General features: G+C 39.7%; 1 protein-coding gene across 2 annotated transcripts in view; it reads left to right on the top strand.

The window, feature by feature from the left end:
* fa2h (fatty acid 2-hydroxylase) overlaps nucleotides 1-24,581 on the top strand; it is a 63,973-nt gene that overhangs the window by 27,854 nt on the left and 11,538 nt on the right. For both annotated transcript variants that reach the window (XM_039809668.1, XM_039809669.1), the window contains one exon: nucleotides 18,836-18,967. In XM_039809668.1, coding sequence (XP_039665602.1) covers nucleotides 18,836-18,967 — 132 coding nt within the window. The remainder of the gene's footprint in view (nucleotides 1-18,835; nucleotides 18,968-24,581) is intronic.

Genomic DNA, 24,581 nt, shown 5'->3' with positions numbered 1-24,581 from the left:
TCTGCTTACATAGTGGCTGCCCAGAGGGCAATACCAACTCAGCCTTTGCCCGACTCATAATTCCTCCAGCTTTAGTCTCAAAACTCTCCCTGTCACCAGTCATAAAACACACAGTAATAAAATGCAACTAGAACTGCAAGCAGTTATGACGGGGCCCAAGCCTCCGATGCCAGTCGCCTCCGATACCAGTCGTCCCCGACGCCCCGGGGAGCTGCGCCAATACGGGACCTGAAGCATTACGTAGGGGTGGCAAACGTTGGTGAATATTGAGAGGTTTGATGCACAAGGTCTGCGGTACTCTGCCATTGCAAATGTAGGAGTTAACAGTTCATTTCCATGCATATACAGACTACCTTTAACAATTTCTCTACTATAAACAAACTTCTTAACCCCCCTGACCACAGGGGACAGCAGAGAGAAATGAGAGAGTGACTGAGAGGGTGGATGTACCGGCAGGTGTGGTGGTTGAAAGAGCAGGGGAGGTGGTCAGGTTGTTGTAAATGGTGTCATAGGCGCAGATTGATGTTTTCCTCCGTGGGTGCTCACAGGCGCACGTCGTTTAAAAAAAAAAAAAAGTAGTCAAAAGTTGCTTGCATTTCAAAACCTTAGGAAATGGACAGTGACCGACACGGACACACGAGCCTATGAACTCGATAATAAAGCAGTAAAGTAAGCTTTCAACTCTCACAAATACAGATAGGATTGGAGATGAGAAGTTTAACTGACACGTAACCGCGATCAGCTTCGTGGGAAATTAAGAATCAATGCCACCGACATAACCAATCACACTATGATGGACTCTCCACTTAGCACCAATGTTTAATTGCACGGTATCAGCGCATATGAATGGTGTTGATTTTGGATTGAAAAAGTGGGAGAAAAGAGTTACATTTGTCCACTGTGAAGTTTGTAGAATCTTTGTCAGGTGGGTTAAGAAGTTTCTTTATAGTAGAACACCAGGGGAGCACGCGAAAGCGAAAACCAAAACGACACGCTAGGAGATAAACATCAGTAAATTTTGAGAAGTGTGAGCTGCAAGGTCTGTGATACATTCTCATTGCAAATATCTCATTAAAATTGATTAACAGGGCGAAACTCTTATACGTTGATTATAATGCCCACTAATGGCCGATATTTGCCAAATTTGGTACAAATCCTCAGAGCGGCATGCCGAACGAGCAACACATCTACAGTTCTATATATTTGGAGTCATCCAGTGCAAAAATAAACAAACAAACACACATCAGCAGAAAGGGGCAACTGTTAGCTTTTAGATCCAAAGACCCTAAGTTTCGACTATTTATAATTATTAAGTTATAAAGTTATGAATCAGAAGTCCCGTTTGGCGTTGTATACAACATGCTCGACCTCAGAAGTGGTTAAAAGGCCCAAACTGGTATATGTTGACTATAGCACCCCCTAATAGCCGATCTTCACCAAATTTGGTACAGAGCCTCAGAGCTGCATGCCGAACGAGCAACACAAGATTCGTGTTGATTGCTTTTACTGTGGCAGAGATATTGCAATTGCAAATTTCCCATTTAAATGCATTGAGTTATTGGCTGAAATATATAAACGTTGCTTATAGCGCCCCCTAAAGGCCCATCTTCGCCACATTTGGTACCAAGCATTGTAGTGGGATGCCGAACAAGGATCCCAAGTTATGTGCTGATAACATTTAATTTGGCCGAGATATGATATGATATGTGTGTGGTAGCTAGCTAGGAAAATTTGTTTGGTCGTCAAATGCGCATACTTTAACTTGGCAAAATTCTTTGCATAACTTTTGGTCAGGTCTATCTGGAGATACTATCTACAAGGTTTCGTGCAGATCGGTCTCACGGCCTAGGACGAGTTCGAAAAAGTTGGTTTTGCGCATTGCGTGATATTGCAAAAAAACTTTTAAGGAGAAATTGTCGTGACCTACATCACGTGATTCAGCTTGATTCATGGAACAAGTCGATGTAAGAATTTCTAATGTGCCATGTGTAATGTGGAAGTTAATGACAAAAAAACATTATAGCGCCACCTAGTGGTCCACATGTGTAATTTTTGGTAGAATTTAAAGTTGTTCACATTAGTGTAAATGGTAAATTTAGACATGGGTCCCATAGGCCACGCCCACTTTGACCCCTCAGTACCCAACTCTAGGGTTTGCCTCAGGATTGGCCCTAGATGGTACCCATCAAATTTTGTATAAATCGGATGAGCCGTTCATGAGATATAAACATTTTGTACTTGTAGCGCCCCCTAGTGACCAATTTTCGTAAAACGCCTGGGGGACCTCCAGAGGGTCATGGCAAAGAATAATCTAAAGTTTGGCGTTGATCTCTTTCATTTTGGCCGAGATATGGCAAAGTTGGTGTTTTCACAGTTAGCTACACAAATTAGTTTGTGCGTTATATGCGCAATTTTTATCGTATAACAATTATTTCTATAACTTTTAGTCAGGTCAGTCTGGAGATGCTACGGTCCAAGTTTCGTGCAGATCGGTCGCACGGTCTAGGAGGAGTTCGAAAAAGTAGGTTTTTGATAAATCATGATTTTTCACGCATAAAAGTCTAGGCGGAAATGGGCGTGGCCTATATCACGTGATTCAGTTGGATCCAGGGAACGCGTAGATGTATGGTTTTTGAATGTCGGGTGTAAGGTGTGGGAGTTATAGGGCCAAACGCGTTTTTTCTGCTATAGCGCCACCTAGTGGTGGAAGTGGGTGATTTTTTGCGCCTGAGGTCCTTGCGGAGTTTCAGACCAGTCCTGAAAATGGCAACCCCCCACCCTGTACGGTTTAGGCTGCAGTCGGAGTTTTAGGCGGAGAAGAAGAATAATCAGTAGAAAAACAATAGGCTTCCACAGCTCCGTTGGAGATGTGAACCGCATTGCCTTGCAACACGCGGTTCCCATGCCCCCTCGGGGGTTCCCATGCCCCCTCGGGCTTGGACTCCTAATGATAGAAACCCACATGCACCTTGAAGAGAAGGATCCCAGTTTTTCTAGCCAAACATTATTATGCATGACAGCGGCAACGCTACACTTCAGGTAGGCCTGTCGCGATAGTCAATAAATCGAGTTATCGCATGATAAGAAAAAATGAGCTCGATAATTTTTCCGGCCGCGATAATTTCCGTTTGCATGCTTGTTTATTTTCCTCGTTTCTCCCTCTCTCTCTCTACCAAAGAGACTGGAGGACCACTCGCGTTCATCCGTAAGCGAGGAGTGAACCCTCTTGTCAGGCGCATGGTCTTTGTGTGGTGCGGAGGCTACTCCAGGCGAGAGAGAGGCGAGAGAGTTGGAGCAGGGTTTCCTGCAGCACTTTGCAGTTAAGGGCCGTCAAAAAAGAAGTATATGAGCGATATCCACCGTGTTATATCGGCGTCCCGTTTTCTCCGTTTCATTCCAAACCACACAGCTGACAACCTGCAGGTGGAGACTGTGGAGACGGGCTCGGACATACACGCGCTGTGTGGACTCTTCAGTCTGCATAGCGGTTTCAGGAAAGTGGCTCCATGTGTCCGACAATGCACCGAACATTAACGGTACAAGCCTACAGCTGTCCGCGGACACGGAGTGTGGAAAGTGTGTGTGTGTGTGTGTGTGTGCGTCGACCCGCCTACGAAGCTCCGACCTGCAGAGGAGTAGAAGCGCACCTTCGCCAAAATGAAGGCTGAAAAACAGAACTATTTTGGTACATTTACTCGCCACGTGGCAGCTAGCCATACATTTAGATTTTATTTTTTTATTATATATTATTTAAATGTAATATTTAGTGTTAAATAATTGTAAAATGTAGTACAGAGTCTCTAGTCTGAGAACTTACGTGTCACAAACGGCAATTCCACAACTGTAGCCTACATCAGCGTGAAAGACGACATACCAAAGGAGATCAAAGACATATTGTGGATATTTAAAATGTCTTCCAGTTCCAGTGTTAAATATTCTTTAGAAATAAAAGTGTATTGATCTTTGAAAAGGTGTACCTGTAGTAGTAGTAGTAGTAGTAGTAGTAGTAGTAGTAGTAGTAGTAGTAGTAGTAGTAGTAGTATAGTAGTATTATTAGTATTAGGCCTATTATTTGGACATTATCATTATATTAGATGCAAATGGTCTCTCGATGACAATATTATCGTTTATCGCAATAATTTCTGGGACAATTTATCGTCCAGCAAAATTTGTTATCGTGACAGGCCTAACTTCAGGCTCAGAGGCCATAGCTAGTTAGTAGTTGTGTGCTGCTGGTTGTCTTGCCGTGGGATTAACTGTACTAATAAAACCATAGAAACACAGCGGCCCCACCGCTTTGAAAGCGCCCCGAACGTCATAAATCAGAGTCTGGTTGTTAACCTTCTCGACCCCAAATAAAACCCGGAATTTTTATTAAATTGGCTGTAAAAGTTTTAAACTACAACTCCGAGTTGTTTGAATGACAGAAATCCGCTCAGTTGAGATCATAATGAGTGCAACAGGACACGTAACATTATAGTACAAAACAGCATGTTTAGGATCCCCAAAACATGGATTAAAACACTTCAAAAAACGAACAATGATCTAACAAACTAAATTAACAAGAATTAACTTTAGGTATCACTAATCTTATATAATTTAACAGGAGTTAGGAGGGAACAGTGTTGAGATGTATAATAACATTTAACTAGTAAAGGTTAAGTTATAACATTTGGGCTCCAGGTAATCAGGTATTTCATCTGCTGAACTGTTAACATTTGGCAAAAAAAACAGATTTAATTGACATGGCTACACTTTCCTGTCATTTGTTTTAAATTCAACAAGCAATTTGTCGTATTTTAGCAGAACACTGAAAGCAGCAGAAAGGCAGAACTGAGTACATTTTAATATCTGTTTATTTATTGCAAGTAATATCGTTATCGTGTTATTCAACAACGTTATGGAATATTGCATATTTTCCTCATATGGCACAGCCCTAATAACTACCCTGAAATTGTGTCAGATGCAGCATAGTGTCGCAATATTTTCATCTGAATCATCGTTTAGTATTTACTAATTTGTTTGATATGTAAATAGTTAGGCTATTCTTTCTAAATTCTCAGTTGTTATTTAGTCATTGTTTTCAAAAAATAGTTAATAAACCTTAATTTGACTAGTTATTCACTGAACCCAGCCATCACCCGCCATGCTGTCACATCCTGCGTCACCCACCACAAGTAAATTCTCATCCAGTGGGAAACACTGCAGTAGATATTTATGCTGAAGACTAAGTATGCACCTGTCCGATACGCCAAATGAATATTAGTGCTATTGCTGATCTTATTTAGCGGATCGGCCATGATGTAACCGATCCACGGTAAATGCAGTTACTTTGTCAGTGATATTTTTTAATTTTATGTTTCCACTATCGGATAACATTCAGTAAGTCTTGGCAGGACGTCAGGTCACTTTTGTAATGCCGCAGCAACTCCTCATGGTATCTTGCATAAAAATGATTTCCATTAGTTTAGCAGTTAAGTATACCGTTTTTAGATCAGGGAAAAAGAGAGCACTGATATGGGATCAGTACTAAGCATCGACAGATACTGTACCATGAGTTGTTATTGGAATTGGGAGCTGTTACTTAAAATGGCTAATGTGCGTTATATGTCAGCAGTGTTGCGTCAGTGTCGACCAAAATCGATTTTATTCCTCTTCACCACGACCATCTCCTCCAGCCCTTCTATCCTTCACCTTTGTTTTACCCCACCCTCTAGTTATTTCAGTAGCGGTCCTGCACAGCCCTTTGACCACAGTTGTAACCCTCTTTACATCATCAGTTCCATCAGTTCAGCCCACAATCCCATGACACCATATAATATCAACCCAATTCCTTTCCACCAGCTTAACTTTGGGATCACAACTATGGATCGACCGGTACTGGTTTTTCAAGGCCAATACCGATTATTAGTATATAATGAAACCGATAACCGATATTTGGAACCAATATGCATTTACAGTGAAAATGAAAATCTTTTAAATCAAAATTAAGATTTTGGAGTGTTACAAGCTCCAACACAAAACTTTATTTAAATGCTTTAAGCAATTAGTTAATAAATTAGAAACTTTAAACAAAATACACAGTGAAAGATAGTCAGCTAGTGTTGTGGAACATTAAGTCAGACTCAGTGGAGAGTGAAACAGAAGCAGAGGGACAGACAGAGCTGTAGTAGAGCCAGAGTAGTGCACTTTTTGATTAACTAACTTTATCGGTTATCAGGCAAATTAAACACGGATGCAGATAATCTGCAAACTGTCAAGAAACAGCCCAATAATCTGCCAGGGCCGATAATCGGTCTATCCCTAATCACAACAAATTGTAACAAAATGAAACGGGGTCAAACTGCAGTCTACCCGTATTCAGCTTCTTCTTCTTGTGTGTGTATTTTTTATTTTTTTAAGATCATTTTTTGGGGCTTTTCCCTTTATTAGATAGTGACAGTGGATAGACAGGAAAGTGGGGAGAGAGAGGGGATGACACGCAGCAAAGGGTCACAGGTCGGATTTGAACCCGGGCCACTGCAAAGGACTGTGCCTATATGGGGCGCACGCTCTACTGGGTGAGCTAGAGGCCGCCCCTTGTTTTTAATTGTTAAAGCATCGCTATCCATCATCATGCTAAGCTAAATTGTCACAAATGTGAGACATTGTCTCTTACTGTAATCACAACCAAATTCAGTCCCATATTGCCCTCAAAATCGATTTTATTCCTCTTCACCACATCCATTTAATTTATCCACCCACATTCTCCTCCTCCTCCCAGTGCAGGCTGACTATAGTTTCTGTGTTGTGATGGTACCAGGCCACATCGCCACTCCACTCTAACCACCTCCTTTGTCTCTCATTCTTTCATGTTTTTCCTCCTACTGCGGCAGAACACTCCTTGATTCTGATCTCCTCTGTAAAATAAGATTTTTCATTCCTGCCCTTTTTCTAATAAGGTATCTCTGAGTCGTTTTCTTATTCTTCAAATTCACTTGTGATTCATGGATTCAGAAACCTGGTAAGCTGGCAATAAGATTAAGACCATACTCTTGTGTCATGAGAGGCAAAGTTGAAAATTGTATAAATTTACCACTCTGAGTCAATAATCTACCTGAAATATCATGAACAAAGGTGAAATGACATAATGGAGGTTTGCCTTTTTATAAGGTCAACGGAAAGGACTTTTGCAGGTTTAAAGTTATAATCAACGCTTTCCTCTTCAAACAATGTATCGACTAATAAAAAGCAATTCCTCTCAATCATCGCCTATGACCAGTGTGGCGGTGTCTGCATCTGCGGAGACTTTCTGCCTGTTTCTTCTCTTTTTCCTTTGGACAGTCAGGGCGTTTTGGCTCTTTGTTGGGCTGTCAACAAAGAGCCTTTGGGCCCACGTGGGTGTCTAGCCCCCAGCCCATAACAGCGTTTTCATCCACCGCTTTGTCTCATATCGACGCACAAGTCTAACAGACACAGAGAAACAGACAGGATGAAGCTCTGCATTCACTCATAATCTGACAGTATGGCAACTTGCCGCACAGGGGTGGGGTGTGTGTGTGTGTGTGTGTGTGTGTGTGTGTGTGTGTGTGTGTGTGTGTGTGTGTGTGTGTGTGTGTGTGTGTGTGTGTGTGTGTGTGTGTGTGTGTGTGTGTGTGTGTGTGTGTGTGTGTGTGTGTGTGTGCGCTTCAAAGCATAACTGCTGCGCATCAATCTGAAAAGAAAGTTTTAGTTTTAGCCAGTACTCACTACATACAGAGGTGTCAAAAGTATTCACATTCATTACTCAAGTAGAAGTATAGATACTAGGGTTTAAAAAGACTTCTGTAGAAGTTGATGTATCAACTCAAGCTTTTTACTCAAGTAAAAGTGTAAAAGTACTGGTTTCAAAACTACTTAAAATAGAAAAGTAAAAAATGCCATTAAGGACAAAAGCTTAGGCCGCGCCACAGGGGCCTATAGTACACTACCCCACCTCCACAAAAAAAAATAATTCTAAAGGCCATAGTGACTATAATGTTATATTAAAATGTTAACGTTGAAAAATTTGGGATGCACCCATTTCAGCCGCATTTTGCCCATTGAAAATGAACGCATTTTAGTACAAAGCAAATACATTAAAGAACCATATATGTGTAGGCCTACTACTGAGCATTAACGTGTTTCATGGAGCGGAAGATATGATGACTAGTTGCCTATAAGTATTGTAATTAGCTCGTGGTACTTGGGTGTGCAGAGCTTGCAGCGCATTCAAAAGGAGTTGTTTTTGCATCCAACCATTTTGAAAAATTCTTCCAGGAATGGTCAGGGATTTAGAAGGGTTGGCTGGTCTTCCTGGCTACCAACCTCCTCGCTGGTGCTTGGTCGGGACATTTCACTCGAGTTCTCTTGAGTCTCTGCCACAGTCATCTTCGTACTAGGCTACATACGTCTATTTCCTTGCTGAAGTGTGACGTGATTTGTGTCGTGCAGGTGCGATGGATCGCGTACAAACCAATAGGGTGTCGGAATGGTATATGTTTATACTTCTCATCCAACCACAATCAAATTCACTCTATCCGGATGGCGCAATTTATCTGGATAGGTTTTTCTCTTTTTGGTGTTTTTTTTTTTTTTTTTAACGATGACAAGCCGGAATGAAAACAAGCCGAACTGAAATAGGAGTAACAAGGCTATTTTTAAAAAAATTTAAGGAGTAGAACGTACAGATAATTGCGTGAAAATGTAAGAAGTAGAAGTAAAAAGTCTGCTGTAAAATAATTACTCCAGTAAAGTATAGATACCCAAAATTTCTACTTAAGTAAGTAACAAAGTATTTGTACTTCGTTACTTGACACCTCTGACTACATATACTACCTTAAGATGTTTCTCAAATAAATGTTGTCTAAGCTAATTGAATGCTATTTATCACTATATATACTATAAACTAGAGCAGTATAGTGAAAGGTCTTTTAAAGTATCCGTCCTCAGTATAATGCAGTCAATATGTGTCATTCTTGATATGACAATGGGTCGACCTGGAGTGAGAGGTATGTTAACAGCTCAGGCCTAAAGAGTGTACACAAGCACTCCTGGATCAATAGAAACACAGATGAAGGCCAGCAATCACTTACTGAAGTCCCTCCTCAGTGTTTACTTAGTGTTTATCAAAACTGCCTGCTTCTCATTTGTTCTGTAGCATTCTGGCTTTACATACAGGCAATAATGTAGAGGATATGTCAGAGCAGATGACTGATACTGAGGTGATAGCACAGACTGACTAAAAAAAAACTAAAGAGTTATGAATAGAGCATTGATATTGATACTTTAGATTTTATTATCGTAATATGACATACCTACGTGTTGTCTTTTCCTGGTTTTAAAGTCTGCATTACAGTAAAGTGATGTACTTTTCTGAACTTATCAGACTGTTGTAACTGCTCTATTGTTTGCCTTTACCCACGAGTCATTATATCCACATTACTGATGATTATTTATCAAAAATCGCATTGTGTAAATATTTTGTGAAAGCACCAATAGTCAACACTACAATATCGTTGTGGTATTGATATCGAGTTATTTGGTCAAAAATATCGTGATATTTGATTTTCTCCATATCGCCCAGCCCTAGTTTGGATTTCACTAGCAATATTAAGATAAATATCTATACATTGGATTCCTTTAATGTCACAATAGCCAGGCATTGTCCCACAACAACCACAGTCCTGTTCTGAGAACCAATTAAAAAAATAGTGGGCAACATAACATTTACAGTGAAGTCCAGTATGGTTTGTGTCTAACTGTAATTTTTGAGACTCTAAATTGTAGAGGTACTAAACAACTATTATATTAAGTGTGCTTCAGTCAGTTTTCAATGTATTTGTATCAGAAAAGAGGAACTCCCACAACCTACTTGTGACTGCTGTTGTTCCTCTTTGGTTTTAGATGTCATATTAAGCATATGTCACGATTGTTGTTAGATTTTTTGTCAGTGTAGCTGCATTTATGGCTCAGTGGGTAGAGCAGGCGCACATATACTTGAAGGTTTATGCCTCGACTCAGCGGTCCAGGCTTCGAATCCAACCTGTGACTATTTCCTGCATGTCTCCCCCCCCTCTCTCTCTCCCATTTCTCACCTAGCTGTCTTATCAAATAAATCACTCTCTGTTGTTATCATACACATTACACACAGGCTTGAATTACACACACATACTCAGTACCTAGACATGGATGAATGGAGAGATGTCAGAGTGAGGGGGCTGCAGCTGTCGATGGACAGGTACCCAGAGCGCCCCAAGAGCACCTTTGCAGTGCCCATGAGGTGAACTGGCACCTCTCCAGCTACCAGTCCACCACCATACTTAGGTCCGTATGGGGACTTGAATCAGCGACTCTACGGTTCCCAACCCAACTCCCTACAGACTGAGCTACTGCCTTTTTCTCAGTGCTTTGTTTGCTGGTGACCAGATCTAGATTGTTCTTTTAATGGCAAAATGAAAGTTGGATCTTTTGCAGCCAAAGCGCAGTAGATTCAAACCTAGATGAATTGTTATGGTTTCAGTGTGCTACTTTTGTGGTGTTTCAGAAACAAGCTGGCCTGAACCAGGAAGTTGTGGTTTTGTTGGGTTAGTTTCCGTGAAGGTGGATGACACGACGGCGTCGTCACAATCGTCTTATCCTCGCGTGACATAGAGCAAATGCAAGCACCAATCAATAAAATCACTTTATTTTTTATTTTTTTAAGATTATTTTTGGGGGGTTTTCTGCCTTTATTGGACAGGACAGGTGAGAAAAGGGAGAGCGAGAGGGGGAAGACAACCCTGCCACATAATCACATTTATTTTTATTAAAATATCAAAAACGAAGCAGGAATGTGTTTTTCGCGGAAAACAATAGGTGGCTGGAATGCTCTCCCCGGGTTAAATTCACAATTTTACAGAAGAAGAAGAAGGGGTGAAATGTTGTGATCGTCATTTCCGGTAAGTGCACAATGGCTGTGCTCGACACTCCCCTGTCGAAATTTACGCACTATGCAAGTCAGTACGTAGTGTACAAAGTGTACTGCCTGTTAGTGCACTAACGTAAGTGCACGTTTTGAGACACACTACTATTGTTGTAGTTGGTGGGACTTTTTCCGGCAGAGGGGATATGTCATCATAGTTTGGGTGTACATAACACAATATAATTACTCATTTATTATTTTCATTACCGATCCATCTATCAATATTTATGTTTTGGTAGCTATTTTCATTGTTTAGTCCATTTTATAATTGGATACTTGCCTGAATAGGTGAGTGTGTACTTATTGGCTGACAATACAAAGTAGAATTTTAAAGAAATACAATGGAACCTTTGTATTTAAAAATCTAACAGATCTATACTCAATCTTTTAACTTATAAAATAAAGATTAAAAAAAATAATAATAATAAAGTGTGTTTTGTAGAAATTGCCAGGGCCTCGGACAGTCAGCAGGTTACCTGGGTAAAACAGATGTTTCCTTTCTAAGTTGTGCTTTCAATATTACATTTTTAAAGAAATAGTAGTATCAAGTAATTGTACCTCAGTTTTTTAAGAATTGCAACAAAATAACTTGTCTCGTCCTATACAACTGCATCTGATCAGCCAAAGCGCAGTAGATTCAAACCTAGATGAATTGTTATGGTTTCAGTGTGCTACTTTTGTGGTGTTTCAGAAACAAGCTGGCCTGAACCAGGAAGTTGTGGTTTTGTTGGGTTTGTTTCAGTGAAATGACAGATATGTCTCCATACCAATAAAACCCTATAGCTGAATGTCATTTTAAAAAAATGTTTTAATATTTTTTGTTTATCATTGGAACGGGCAGCATGACTTGTTTCTAGTACCTTCCTCAGATGTAGAACACATAGTGAATTCAAAAGAACTGTGATCTTTGTCAATCTGCCACATAAATAGAAAATTTGCCACTTTTAATGTGGATGTCCATTCAGTACTGATACCCTAGTATGTGCTATACTGACTGCTCATTGATCCGTGGCAGCTGTGCCTACATGTACCACAATGCATTGTGCGTGAGTGGCGATTTCGCCAAACTCTCGTAGCTTTTTTGTAAAAAAATAAACTCGCAAAATGTCAAGAAAGGAAATATTTTTACACCTAAATAGAAAAATACAACCATAAATCTTCTGGATACCTTATTTAATAAATATGATATCCACCTTGCCGGAGTAACAGGAATTTACTATCACGCAGTGGTGCGTAAATGTATTCTAACACACACATAAATATGATGTGAGCCTTTATAAAATGCTCAATCTAGCTAGAAACATAAAATTATAAGTTTCAATGATGGTTTGTCTATTAGGTAAGTTGTAAGGGTAATGCTTCACAACAACAGTCTTATCTATGGGCCACCAGGATTTTCTCATAAAACCGTTGAGCATTACAATTACTACTCTAACGAACAGTAATACATTAACGTTACTCATTTTTAAAAGCAGAAACATAAAATATACATAAAAGAGAGTGGTCCACAAAGAATAAATATAATTAATGAATTGAAAACATTGAATAGAGAGCAGTAACAAAAAGAATATTAAGCTACTGTTACGTTTTCAGCTAATAGGAGGCGGATGACACGACGGCGTCGTCACAATCGTCTTATCCTCGCGTGACATAGAGCAAATGCAAGCACCAATCAATAAAATCACTTTATTTTTTATTTTTTAAAGATTATTTTTGGGGGGTTTTCTGCCTTTAATGGACAGGACAGGTGAGAAAAGGGAGAGCGAGAGGGGGAAGACAACCCTGCCACATAATCACATTTATTTTTATTAAAATATCAAAAACGAAGCAGGAATGTGTTTTTCGCGGAAAACAATAGGTGGCTGGAATGCTCTCCCCGGGTTAAATTCACAATTTTACAGAAGAAGAAGAAGGGGTGAAATGTTGTGATCGTCATTTCCGGTAAGTGCACAATGGCTGTGCTCGACACTCCCCTGTCGAAATTTACGCACTATGCAAGTCAGTACGTAGTGTACAAAGTGTACTGCCTGTTAGTGCACTAACGTAAGTGCACGTTTTGAGACACACTACTATTGTTGTAGTTGGTGGGACTTTTCCCGCAAAGGGATAATGGTGATCATAGTTTGGGTGTACATAACACAATATAATTACTCATTTATTATTTTCATTACCGATCCATCTATCAATATTTATGTTTTGGTAGCTAATTTCATTGTTTAGTCCATTTTATAATTGGATACTTGCCTGAATAGGTGAGTGTGTACTTATTGGCTGACAATACAAAGTAGAATTTTAAAGAAATACAATGGAACCTTTGTATTTAAAAATCTAACAGATCTATACTCAATCTTTTAACTTATAAAATAAAGATTAAAAAAAATAATAATAATAAAGTGTGTTTTGTAGAAATTGCCAGGGCCTCGGACAGTCAGCAGGTTACCTGGGTAAAACAGATGTTTCCTTTCTAAGTTGTGCTTTCAATATTACATTTTTAAAGAAATAGTAGTATCAAGTAATTGTACCTCAGTTTTTTAAGAATTGCAACAAAATAACTTGTCTCGTCCTATACAACTGCATCTGATCTGCCTCACTGTTCCTCTTCTCAAAACCTGCTGACACACTGCCTTAAGCTAAGTCATGCAGTGTTATGAACGCACACACACACACACACACACACACACACACACACACACACACACACACACACACACACACACACACATTTTCAGAGAAACCAACAGTGAAATTGGTGAGTCAAATTAACAAACATCACTCCGTTTTTAGCTTGATCCATCATGGCTGCCCGATCTTCTCCACACATGCGTCTGAAATAGTTTGTGTTCCTGTCTAAGTACTGGTGGACTGATGTCAGACTGGGGCCCTGTGATAGTATTTTATAAGTTAATGTTGTGTTTTTTTAATGAAAATGAGCTTTTGGTAAAAACTATTTGGAAATATGAGAGTAACGTGCACTCAGTGGAAGCGAGTGTATTAGAGTATAGTATAGTATTTCTGTCAGGTCCATTAAGTCAAGAACACACACAACAATAAAATGATTTAGGACATTTTATTGAATAAATTGCAATTCAAGTTGATAAAATTCCGAATTAAATTTTGGCGCTATGGCTCTGTCAGAATCCTTTACCCAGCCCAACTGGGCGAGATAATGAATAGTAATGAGCTAAGGCAATATGATGTCAGACTGACCAGCTTTTGTAATTGGCCTGATTTCTCTGCTTATTTCTTTTCAGTGGCTAGAGCTGACAAAGGAGGTAGCAGTTCATTTTCACATTCACAACATAACACAAACACATATGGACCTAACATATTTCAAAAAATGCAAGTTAAAAACGGTTTTGTATGGCAGGGCACCTTTTAAGTAGGGCGCCCTGTTTGAGCGTAGCCATTAAACAGCGAGGGAAGTTGACCAGCTGATGCGTTGATGCACGTCAGCGGATGCCGATCAGCTGATGCAGCTCAGCTGGAGCAGATCAGCTGATGAGACAGTGTTGTTGGCCAATAGCGTTAGCAGCGTCTTGACTACTTGGCCTGCCAGAACTGACGCTGATGCTCCATTAGAATTAGGGTTGGGTACCTTTCCCATCTGAACCAATACCACTACTGATACTGGTACCTGGAATTCGGTTCCCGGTATCCAACAGTAAAAAATTATTTCAGTTGTAAAAGTAATTCCAAACCTATTTACTTAGAACAATTTAATTTAGTTAGAATATTTTACACTGACAGAAATTAAACAAAAATAAAACCCCTCCCTCTCTCCTCCCAAACCCGTCCCTACAACCTATTAAATTGAATAATTATTAATTTCTTACTCACTGTAACTTTTATTCTTGTATTTATTATTTTCATCATGACCGTTTTTAATTGCTCTTTAATGTTTCATTTATTGAATTGCCTTGTTGCTGAAAGGTGCTGTAGAAATAAAGTTGCCTTGCCTTGCAGCCTCAGCCTGTCAGTCAGTCCCCAGGGCAGAGAGTGTAATGTCAACAGCACCGCGACCGCTTTTGGCTCGCCGTTAATATCATATCACAGTGAATGGTGTCTGCGTGAAGTTTTCAAAAACTGTAACCACACTTGAAACCACTTTATCGGCATTGCTGTAACTCACCGTGACTTCAACAAAACTGCAGAGCCGACGTAGTTTGCTCCGTCCGCACCTCTGCGCGCGCATGTGTCAGACCTCTGCTCTCTGTCAACATGCAGAGAGGACAGATAAGCTTGCGTTCACTCTCAGGTACCGAAATTTGGCACCGTTTGATTTGACGTGAACCAATACTCGGTAGTACCGACGTGATTCGGTCGGTACCGGTAAAAGTACCGGGTTCGGTACCCAACCCTAATTAGAACCGGTTTCATGTGTTTGTGTATACACTAGTGTATACACTACAACTAACCTGTAACTCCTTAATTACCTATTCTGATGCTTTTCTCATTTTTATTGTAATGTATAATTAACCATTACACTGTACTATATTTACTGTTCTTAAATACAAGGTCATAGTCAAAATTTTTTTTTTTTTTTTTTTTTTTTTTTTTTTTTTTTTTTTTTTTAAATTGTGTGTTTAGGCAGTGGGTTTATGTTAATGATATGTTATGGTATTTTCCTATTTTTTTGTCTGCTGTGAGCACGATTTGCACAATCTGAGCATTATGAGTAGTGGGTGGATATGAGGTGTGTGTGTGTGTGTGTGTGTGTGTGTGTGTGTGTGTGTGTGTGTGTGTGTGTGTGTGTATGTGTGTGTGTGTATGTGTGTGTGTATGTGTGTGTGTGTCTGCATTTAACAAATGTAATTTAAAGTGGTAGGTATAGGTTTGCACATATTTGTCCAGGCAGAAGAACAAGCGTGTTGACCGTAACTTCATCACAAAGTAGGTGAATATATTTCAAAATATATTTTTATATAAAATGTTAACAGACATTGACACATTTATAGTTAAGCTTAGCGGATATGTGAGTGGAATTGAGGCGATGTGAAGAAAGGGATATTGGGATGGATATTGGGATGGCTACATCCCCCCCAAATGCACCACGCCTGCAGAATTCAATTATGCCAGAGAGCTCCAGTCACGTTTTGTTAAGCCACTTATGTATGTATAAAGTGGGATGAGCTAGAGCTTATTAAACATCACAATCACACATTACTCACAGCCTTGCTCACATAGGCCATGGCTGCTGCTGCTGATACAGAGGGTGTGCCTGCTTATTTCTTTCTTTCTCCAACAGAAAGCTATCATGCTGGTGCTGTGTGTGTGTGTGTGTGTGTGTGTGTGTGTGTGTGTGTGTGTGTGTGTGTGTGTGTGTGTGTGTGTGTGTGTGTGTGTGTGTGTGTGTGTGTGTGTGTGTGTGTGTGTGTGTGTGTGTGTGTGTGTGTGTGTTTTGCTGTGCTGCCCTGTGTGAATGTTTTGATCTCATGTCTGTATCACCACGTACAGTATCACCTATGACAACACTAAACAAATTACATACTGAAGGGACACTGTACTCAATATCTTTCTGATACTGATAGATATTTATTTGCCTTCTGTTTTCCGTTACTTTCATTCTGCTCTTAAGCTGCTTCTCCTTTGCTTTATTTGATGAAAATTTTCACATTTTGTACAATCAAATTAATGCCAATACTGCTATTAAAATTGAGTGTGGCTTCCAGATAATTAGATTAGCCATTAAACATGGCAACACAGGATTGACATGTGCAGAACCTTTTTTTTAAGTCTCTGGATCTGCCATTTTTAATACAGTGTAATACTTATACAGTATAAGGACAATAATATTCATTCAATTATTATTATTATCTTTATAGACAACTTTCTACTGTCGATACCGTAAACCAAGCTGGGTAATACAATATCACCACTGTACTTAAAAACAGGATTAACAAGTATTGATCTCATATTACTTCAATGTCAAAGCAATTGTATTCTTCCAAGAAGGACGAGACAGGTTAATATCACCTTTTGTTTGTTTCTTTTGTTTTAGTACAGTGTGATAATGGTGGAGGGTGTAACGTTGCTTCTGTAGGTGTTAAATTGCCAAGGTGAGGTTAGTAACAAGCCACAGGGGACCTGTGTGTGTGTGCGTGCGTATTGCGTTGTATGTACATGTGTGCTCCTGCATGTGTCTGAAACCAACCAGCTGATAAATAGTTCACTTGACTGACGGGAACTGACAGCCAGTGGCGAAGTCAAATTGCAGTTAAGAGAAGGAAGATGTTAACAGTTTTGTGACAAAGAATAAGAAATAAAAAAAAAGAAATAAGAATGTGGTTTCTCTGGGTTGGTCAGTGAGTGTTTTTTATAAAGGAATACTTCACTATTGTCACTATTATTCATCATGTCTAAACCATCCAGTGGTGTAGTCTACGTGATACGCAGGTATACGCAGTATACCCACTAAGAAAGCTCCAGGATTTCCAAGAACCCACTTAAACATGCCCAATGACACACAACAACATACTTTCATTATATTTTTGATATATTTTGAATTGTCATCTGTGTTTATCTTCTTCACATAGGCTAAATAAAGGTATTTCCACTGTAAATTGGTGCATAAAACTGTATCCGAATGCAGGAAATGAAGTCTTTGATGCTGAAAATAACCCTGGGGAGACACCCAGACCCCCCACTGTGATATGCCCCTCTCCCAAAGGCAGATTCTGGCCAATATAGCCTCTATATACAGTAAAGTATACCCACTACAATACATTAGACTACACCACTGCTTACCACGAGCTACAAGATTGTGAATGATGGTTTATGCCCCTATAAAAAACATGTCCATATGAAATCAACCTTGTTTTAAGAAAGACAGGTTTTATTTGCGATGTCATGTCGAAGTACTACACTACCCACAAACTCCAGCAACATGATCCACTTCTCCACTGTCCTTCTGCCCATACAGTATATAGTTCCTTATGTATTTATAAATCTCATCTTCTCCAACATACGGCTTAATTCACTGCTTCCATCTGTCAGTTGTGCATTGAGCTGCTTATATCTTGCCTGACCAGCGTTAGCAGTAAGGTAACCACAATAGCAACACAAGGAAATTGTGTATTAAGTCATATGTTGCTGCTGAGCGTGATGAGTAATAGGCAGGTCTTTCTGAGTAAAACTGACTCACTACAACGTTACACTACTTAACGTTAATGCTACCTCATTATAAAATGCAGCCCAACAGCAATGTTAACCACATTTTGGTTGTGGCTAATTTAATTTTGAGATTGTTTGTTCCACAAAGTTCAGATAGTATATTATCTATATGTTAATTTTTTACAAGAAAACATATACTGTAGATAGATACTTGCTTGTAAAAGCGTATTAACATCCTCATTTAACAGCATTATTGCATTTTGCATCAAGATCTTGAGATCTATCAGGCTGTCCCCTTATAAATCTACAGCAGTGCCTGTGAGTTCTCAGGGTTAGTGACTGTGTAAAAGCCACTAAGGATTCCTTCAAATTGGCCCACAACACCCTTTTTCAGTTTTTACTGTGGAATCAGTGGAGAGAGATTTGAGGTTTGAAAACCGTTTGAATATTTAATTTTACTCCTGACGCTAACCATTTCATATATTCCGTGGTGATGAGGCCGTTACATTTAACATAGAGGAGGAAAGGGGCAGCCCTCTGGAAATAATGGACTGTGTGACCCTACAGACAGACACACACACACACACACACACACACACACACACACACACACACACACACACACACACACACACACACACACACACACACACACACACACACACATTTTAAGGGCACAATATAAAGAGGTGGTTGACTCCCACTACCTTCAGTCTACCTTGCTGTTGTTAATTATTTTTTGTCTTTTGTCTTGCTTTTCTTCAGACTCTGAGAGAGAGGAGGAAGGCCAGTGAGCAGACAGAAGAAAAGATGGCAGAAAAGACGACAGACAAGAAGATGAAAGAGGAGGATGTGAATGCCGCGTACAACCGCTGCAGCCCTGTGGACCTGGACAAGGTTTGTGCGTGTTTTTTTTGTGTGTTTTTTGCTCTGGACTGCAATGAGAGCAACCAACAAGACAGAGAAGACTGTGTGTGTGTGTGTGTGTGTGTGTGTGTGTGTGTGTGTGTGTGTGTGTGTGTGTGTGTGTGTGTGTGTGTGTGTGTGTGTGAGGGGGGGGTAGAAGAAGTGAACAGCCATCAGGTTATTCACCCTGCCCTGTTCCAAAAGTGTCCCTGCTTGTTACTAGACTCTGTAGTTCTCAGACTGCTAGAGAAGAGCATGTACAAACCCACACAGATGTAATAATTGCAATAATTTAACACCTGTCCGTAACTTAAACCTTAATTCCTGACCTGAAGTCTTTAATCACATATAGTCATACACATGCTTACGTGATTGAGCAGTTTGACAAGTGTTTTTCACTCTTTAGCTGGGATCTGAAATACCTGAGAAATTTACATTGTAACATTTTAATTAATTGGCAGCCACGATTACAGCTTTCCTTGTAGCATGTAATTTTATGTGGCAGTGGACTGTAACGGAGTATAGCAGCACTTTCTACTGTCAGATCCTTGATAAAGGCTTCTAAACCTAAAACTACACAACCAGGCATGTTGAAGCAGGAATGTGACCTGCAACCAAGATTACTTACGTTAGCAGTGACTGTAAATACTGTAATTCATAATTTTCATGGCACTATGGGAACACCCACCTGGAGGTCAAAACAAAGCTGGCCTCCGCTGTCCACAAACAAATCAGTTCAGCTTTTACCACACTGTAGCCAAAATGTCAGATAGTTGATGTTCAACTGGATGCACAAATTGAAGAGAGACATGCCTGGGCTGTGTTTCTACAGAATCCCATCTCAGAATTAAATCCCAGAGAGTAGAGCTGTAACAATTCAATATTTTGTTGTACAATTAATTGTCTAAGAAATAATTGCAATTACTAATATAATTGTCTCTTTCAGTCAGATTTTAAAATATTTATTTATTACTTTTTTAAACAACTTAAAGTTTTGAATGAATCCCAGGATATATCCTTTTGGTTATATCACTGTTATGTGACCTATGTAATTTAATAACACAATTACACAGCAGTAAACAACGCCTTTTTTATTAACACAAAACATTTCTTCGAACTGTATCCCCCCTTAGTCATTTTTGTAACTATGAACATGTATAGAGTCAAGTGCTAACAAGAAACAATTGAAATAATAATAAAGATATATAGTCCGACCAATTGAATTGAATGCCTTTATTGTCATTGCATTTAAGTAAAATTAAATTGTAAAGCCACTCTAGTAAGGTGCATTATCATTGTAACACATATATGAGTTAGGAAAACATTTTATAAACAGGGAATGGAATATACAGAATGTTACAGACCAAGGCTTCCACCTAGCTACAACCAACGAAGAGGAGGTAGAAAAAGTAATTTGCTCCTAAGAAACTCAAAATGTAAAGATGCTTTTCATCTTGACACTATGCTTATTAAAAATCATTCAGACACTCTAGCTCCCCCTATTGCCCATCTAATCAACCTCTCAATTGCCACTTTCCTGAAACATGCTATTGTTACTATTTAGCTATGCTAGCTAATGCTGTGTGCTTATCAACTTCTTGATCATAACAGATTATAGTAAGTTTCACCACTGCTCATTTTAGAAAGGCCACCATAAGAAAACATGTCTTTGTTTAGACTATCAAACAGACAATCGATCATAGATGTTTGTTTCTGACTTCCGGTGTTAGCTAGCTAGCCTCCATTTTCTCAGGATCGCGTCCGGTGGCATTTCATAGCAAAAAGCAATGTAAACGCACATTATATAACATTAACAAAGAACCTGTTTTCCTGTAGTGGCCATTCTAATATGTTTAGTAGTGAAAGTTATGATATTATGTTATGATCAAGGAGTTGATGAGCAGCGTAGTTAGCTTTTTGAAATTCAAACTGCAGTATGTTCTGTATATGGGCCCCACATGCACAACACTTGCTGTTTGTCACCATATGCCCTCATGGCTGACCTTAACTGCAGGTAGAAGAAAAAAGATGATCCGGAAGATCATACTCAGCCTGTAAATCATTAAAGGCTCTTAAGCCATGGTCACAATACAGGTCTTTTAAAACATAAACTCCCCTGTTCTTCCAATGTGGGAATGAAAAAGGTATATTGTCCTTAAGAAGTGAAAAATTGTTGAAAATTGGGGAGTGATTGTGCCATTTGGGATCTGCGCGCACATATTTCATTACAGTATGGAAAGTTGTGAGTAGAAATTAAATTATAGGGACTAAACGTAATTTGGCTTTTTTCAATGGTATTTTGGAATACACTAGGTCCTACAGTCTTTGAGGCAGCGACAAATTTTCCTCAATTGGTCTTCAAGAGACTGAAAAAACAGAATTGAACCAAATAGATAGAGGGTGTAACACAAAGGACCAGAAATGCGTCTTAAAATCTGGGAGAGCCAGTCCTCCCTGTGCCTTGCCGCGTTGAAGAGTTGTGAGTTTAAAACAAGGCCTCTTTACTTTCCATATGTATTTGGATATTAATGAGTGAAGTTTTTCCCAGTAGCCAATATGAGGAGTAAGAGGAATCATAGTTAATCAAGTTAACACAAGGTAGTACATCCATTTTAACTATTGATATACGGGCTTGAAGTGAATTTGCGAGATTTGACCAGTGTTCAAAGTCCTTCTCTATATGCTTATATAGAGATACAGAGATACCTGGAACTCTTCAATATTGGTATGTGGGAGGGCAGGGGAGTTTGAGATGTAAGAGAATTTAAATGCATCAGTGCTGACTTTGTCCAGTTAATTTTGTAACCAGAAAACAAGCTAAATGAATCAAACGTGGAAAGCAAATGTGGAACTTAGAAACCTGTGTTGCCTACTTAGAAAAGGATATCATCAGCATACAATTATATCCAATGATTTGTATTACAAAATGTGATGGGATGCACTGATGGATGTTGTCGGATTTTCTGAGCCAGTGGTTCGAGAGAGAGGGCAAATAGTAGCGGCGAAAGAGGGCAGTCCTGATGAGTTCCCCTGGATACTGGGAACTGGGCAGAGCAAAATGGTGTTGACCATTGCTGAGGGATTTGCATATACAATTTTTACCATACTAATGAATTGTGCACCTAGCCCAAATGTATCCAAAGTAGCCCAAAGATAGTCCCATTCCAACCTATCAAACGCTTTCTCTGCATCCAGTGATAGAACCGAGCAGGGTGTGTCTGTGCAACTTGCCGCATAAATACGTTATCCGATTCTAGTCGAGTTTTAATAAAACCGGTCTGATCGTTATGTATAAGTTTTGTTAGAAGTACCTCTAATTGAGCTGCAAACACTTTAGTATACACTCACCTAAAGGATTATTAGGAACACCTGTTCAATTTCACGTTAATGAAATTATCTAATCAAACAATCACATGGCAGCTGCTTCAATGCATGTAGGGGTGTGGTCCAGGTCTAGACAATCTTCTGAACTCCAAACTGAATGTCAGAAGGGGAAAGAAAGGTTATCTAAGCAACTCTGAGTGTGGCATTGTTGTTGGTGCCAGACAGGCTGGTCTGAGTATTTCACAATCTGCTCAGTTACTGAGATTTTCACGCACAACCATTTCTACGGTTTACAAAGAATGGTCTGAAAAAGGAAAAACATCCAGTATGCTGCAGTCCTGGGGGGCGAAAATGCCTTGTTGATGCTAGAGGTCCAAGGAGAATGGGCCGAGTGATTCAAGCTGATAGAAGATCAACTTTGACTCAAATAACCACTCGTTACAACTGAGATATGCAGCAAAGCATTTCTGAAGCCACAACACGCACAACTCATCTCCACTAAAAATAGGAAAATGAGGCTAGAATTTGCACGAGCTCACCAAAATTGGACAGTTGAAGACTGGAAAAATGTTGCCTGGTCTTATGAGACATTCAGATGGTAGAGTCAGAATTTGGCGTAAACAGAATGAGAACATGGATCCGTCATTCCTTGTTACCACTGGGCAGGCTGGTGGTGGTGTAACGTGTGGGGGATCCCTTTCACCTTCAGAACTGCCTTAATTCTTTGTGTCACTGATTCAACAAGGTGCTGGAAGCATTCTTTAGAAATGTTGGCCCATACTGATAGGATAAGGTCCAACACGGTATTAGTATGGTGTTCCTAATAATCCTTTAGGTGAGTGTATAATTTAATATCTCCATTAAGAAGGGAAAGATGTCTATAATTACCACATTGAGTCAAATCTTTATTTGGTTTGGGAAGCACTGTAATTGTGACTGTGTTAGCACTAATATTGAATTTGCCTTTGACAATAGCTGTATTAAACATTTCCAATAATGGTTGGCCCAGTTCATCCCAAAAAGCAAGATAAAACTCTGGTGGAATTCCATCCCACCCTGGGGACTTGCCTTTCTTCATGTTCAAGGGCTAGCCTTAACTCTTCTAGGGAAATGGGGGCATTGAGCAATTCAGAGTCATTGTCACACAAAGAAGGTAAATTGAGTCCCTGAAAAATTTGTACATGTACTGGTGTCAATTGAGATTTCAGACCTTTAAAGGGTAGAGTAAAATGTCTTGAATTCTGTGATGATATCCCAAGGGTCACTCAAAGTACACAGAGGTGTTTTAAAGGTCCCATGGCATGAAAATTTCACTTTATGAGGTTTTTTAACATTAATATGAGTTCCCCCAGCCTGCATATGGTCCCCAATTGGCTTGAAATGGTGATAGGTGTAAACGGAGCACTGGGTATCCTGCTTTGCCTTTGAACAGCTCAGATGAGCTGTTCTGGAATCTTGCTTGTTATGAGGTCATAACAAGTGAGGTTACCTCCCCTATCTCTGCTTTGCCCGCCCAGAGAATTTGGCCAACCCATGAGAGAGAGACATCATGGCTTTCAAACGAGCAAAGTGGCAGTTGGTCAAGGCCACACCCCCACCCTCCACCTTGCCCCTCCCTCTCTCCTCCTCAATAGCTACAGACACAGAAATGGCATGTTCTGAGGAAAGCTCATTGTGGGACTGGCTGTAGTGGCTGTAATTCTGCACCAAGGCTGAATTTCGGGAAAGAGACTTCAGATACAGTATTAGGGGACCACTAAGGCCTATATAAAAGCATCCAAAGAGCACCATGTCATCGGACCTTTAATGGCCATAATATTTGAAACGTTTTCTCAGTCTTCAAGCTAAAAGATGGCTTGGTCTGGCTCCATTAAAATAATATGTTCTTCTGGTCCTGTGCATCAAAAACTGTGCTCTACATCTTAACAAAGAGTTCAGTTATTGTTACAGCTATTCTTCCCTGTAAAGCCTCTGAGCATGCAACTTGCTGTTGTGCCACAAGCTGGGTGAGGACATTCTCCAGTTCAACTATCCTGCTTAGTCTACTTATGTTAAGGTGAGATGAAAACGCGGTTGAGGAGTCCCTGATACAGCCCTTTATGGCATCCCATAAAAATCTGGGATCATCTACTGAGCCTATATTAATTTCTAAAAATGTATTTAGTCTTTCTTTAAAAAAATCTTCATTTTTGAGAAGTGAAAAATTTAACCGCCAATGCGATGCCCTAGAAGGGGTGCCCAGGAGTGTATTGCGCAGAAACAATACTGTGATCTGAAGGAG

This window comes from Perca fluviatilis, chromosome 8 (assembly GCF_010015445.1).
Source record: "Perca fluviatilis chromosome 8, GENO_Pfluv_1.0, whole genome shotgun sequence".
NCBI classification, from domain to species: Eukaryota; Metazoa; Chordata; class Actinopteri; order Perciformes; family Percidae; genus Perca; species Perca fluviatilis.
Note: the sequence above shows the minus strand (reverse complement) of the source record. Positions and strands in the feature narration are given on the sequence as shown.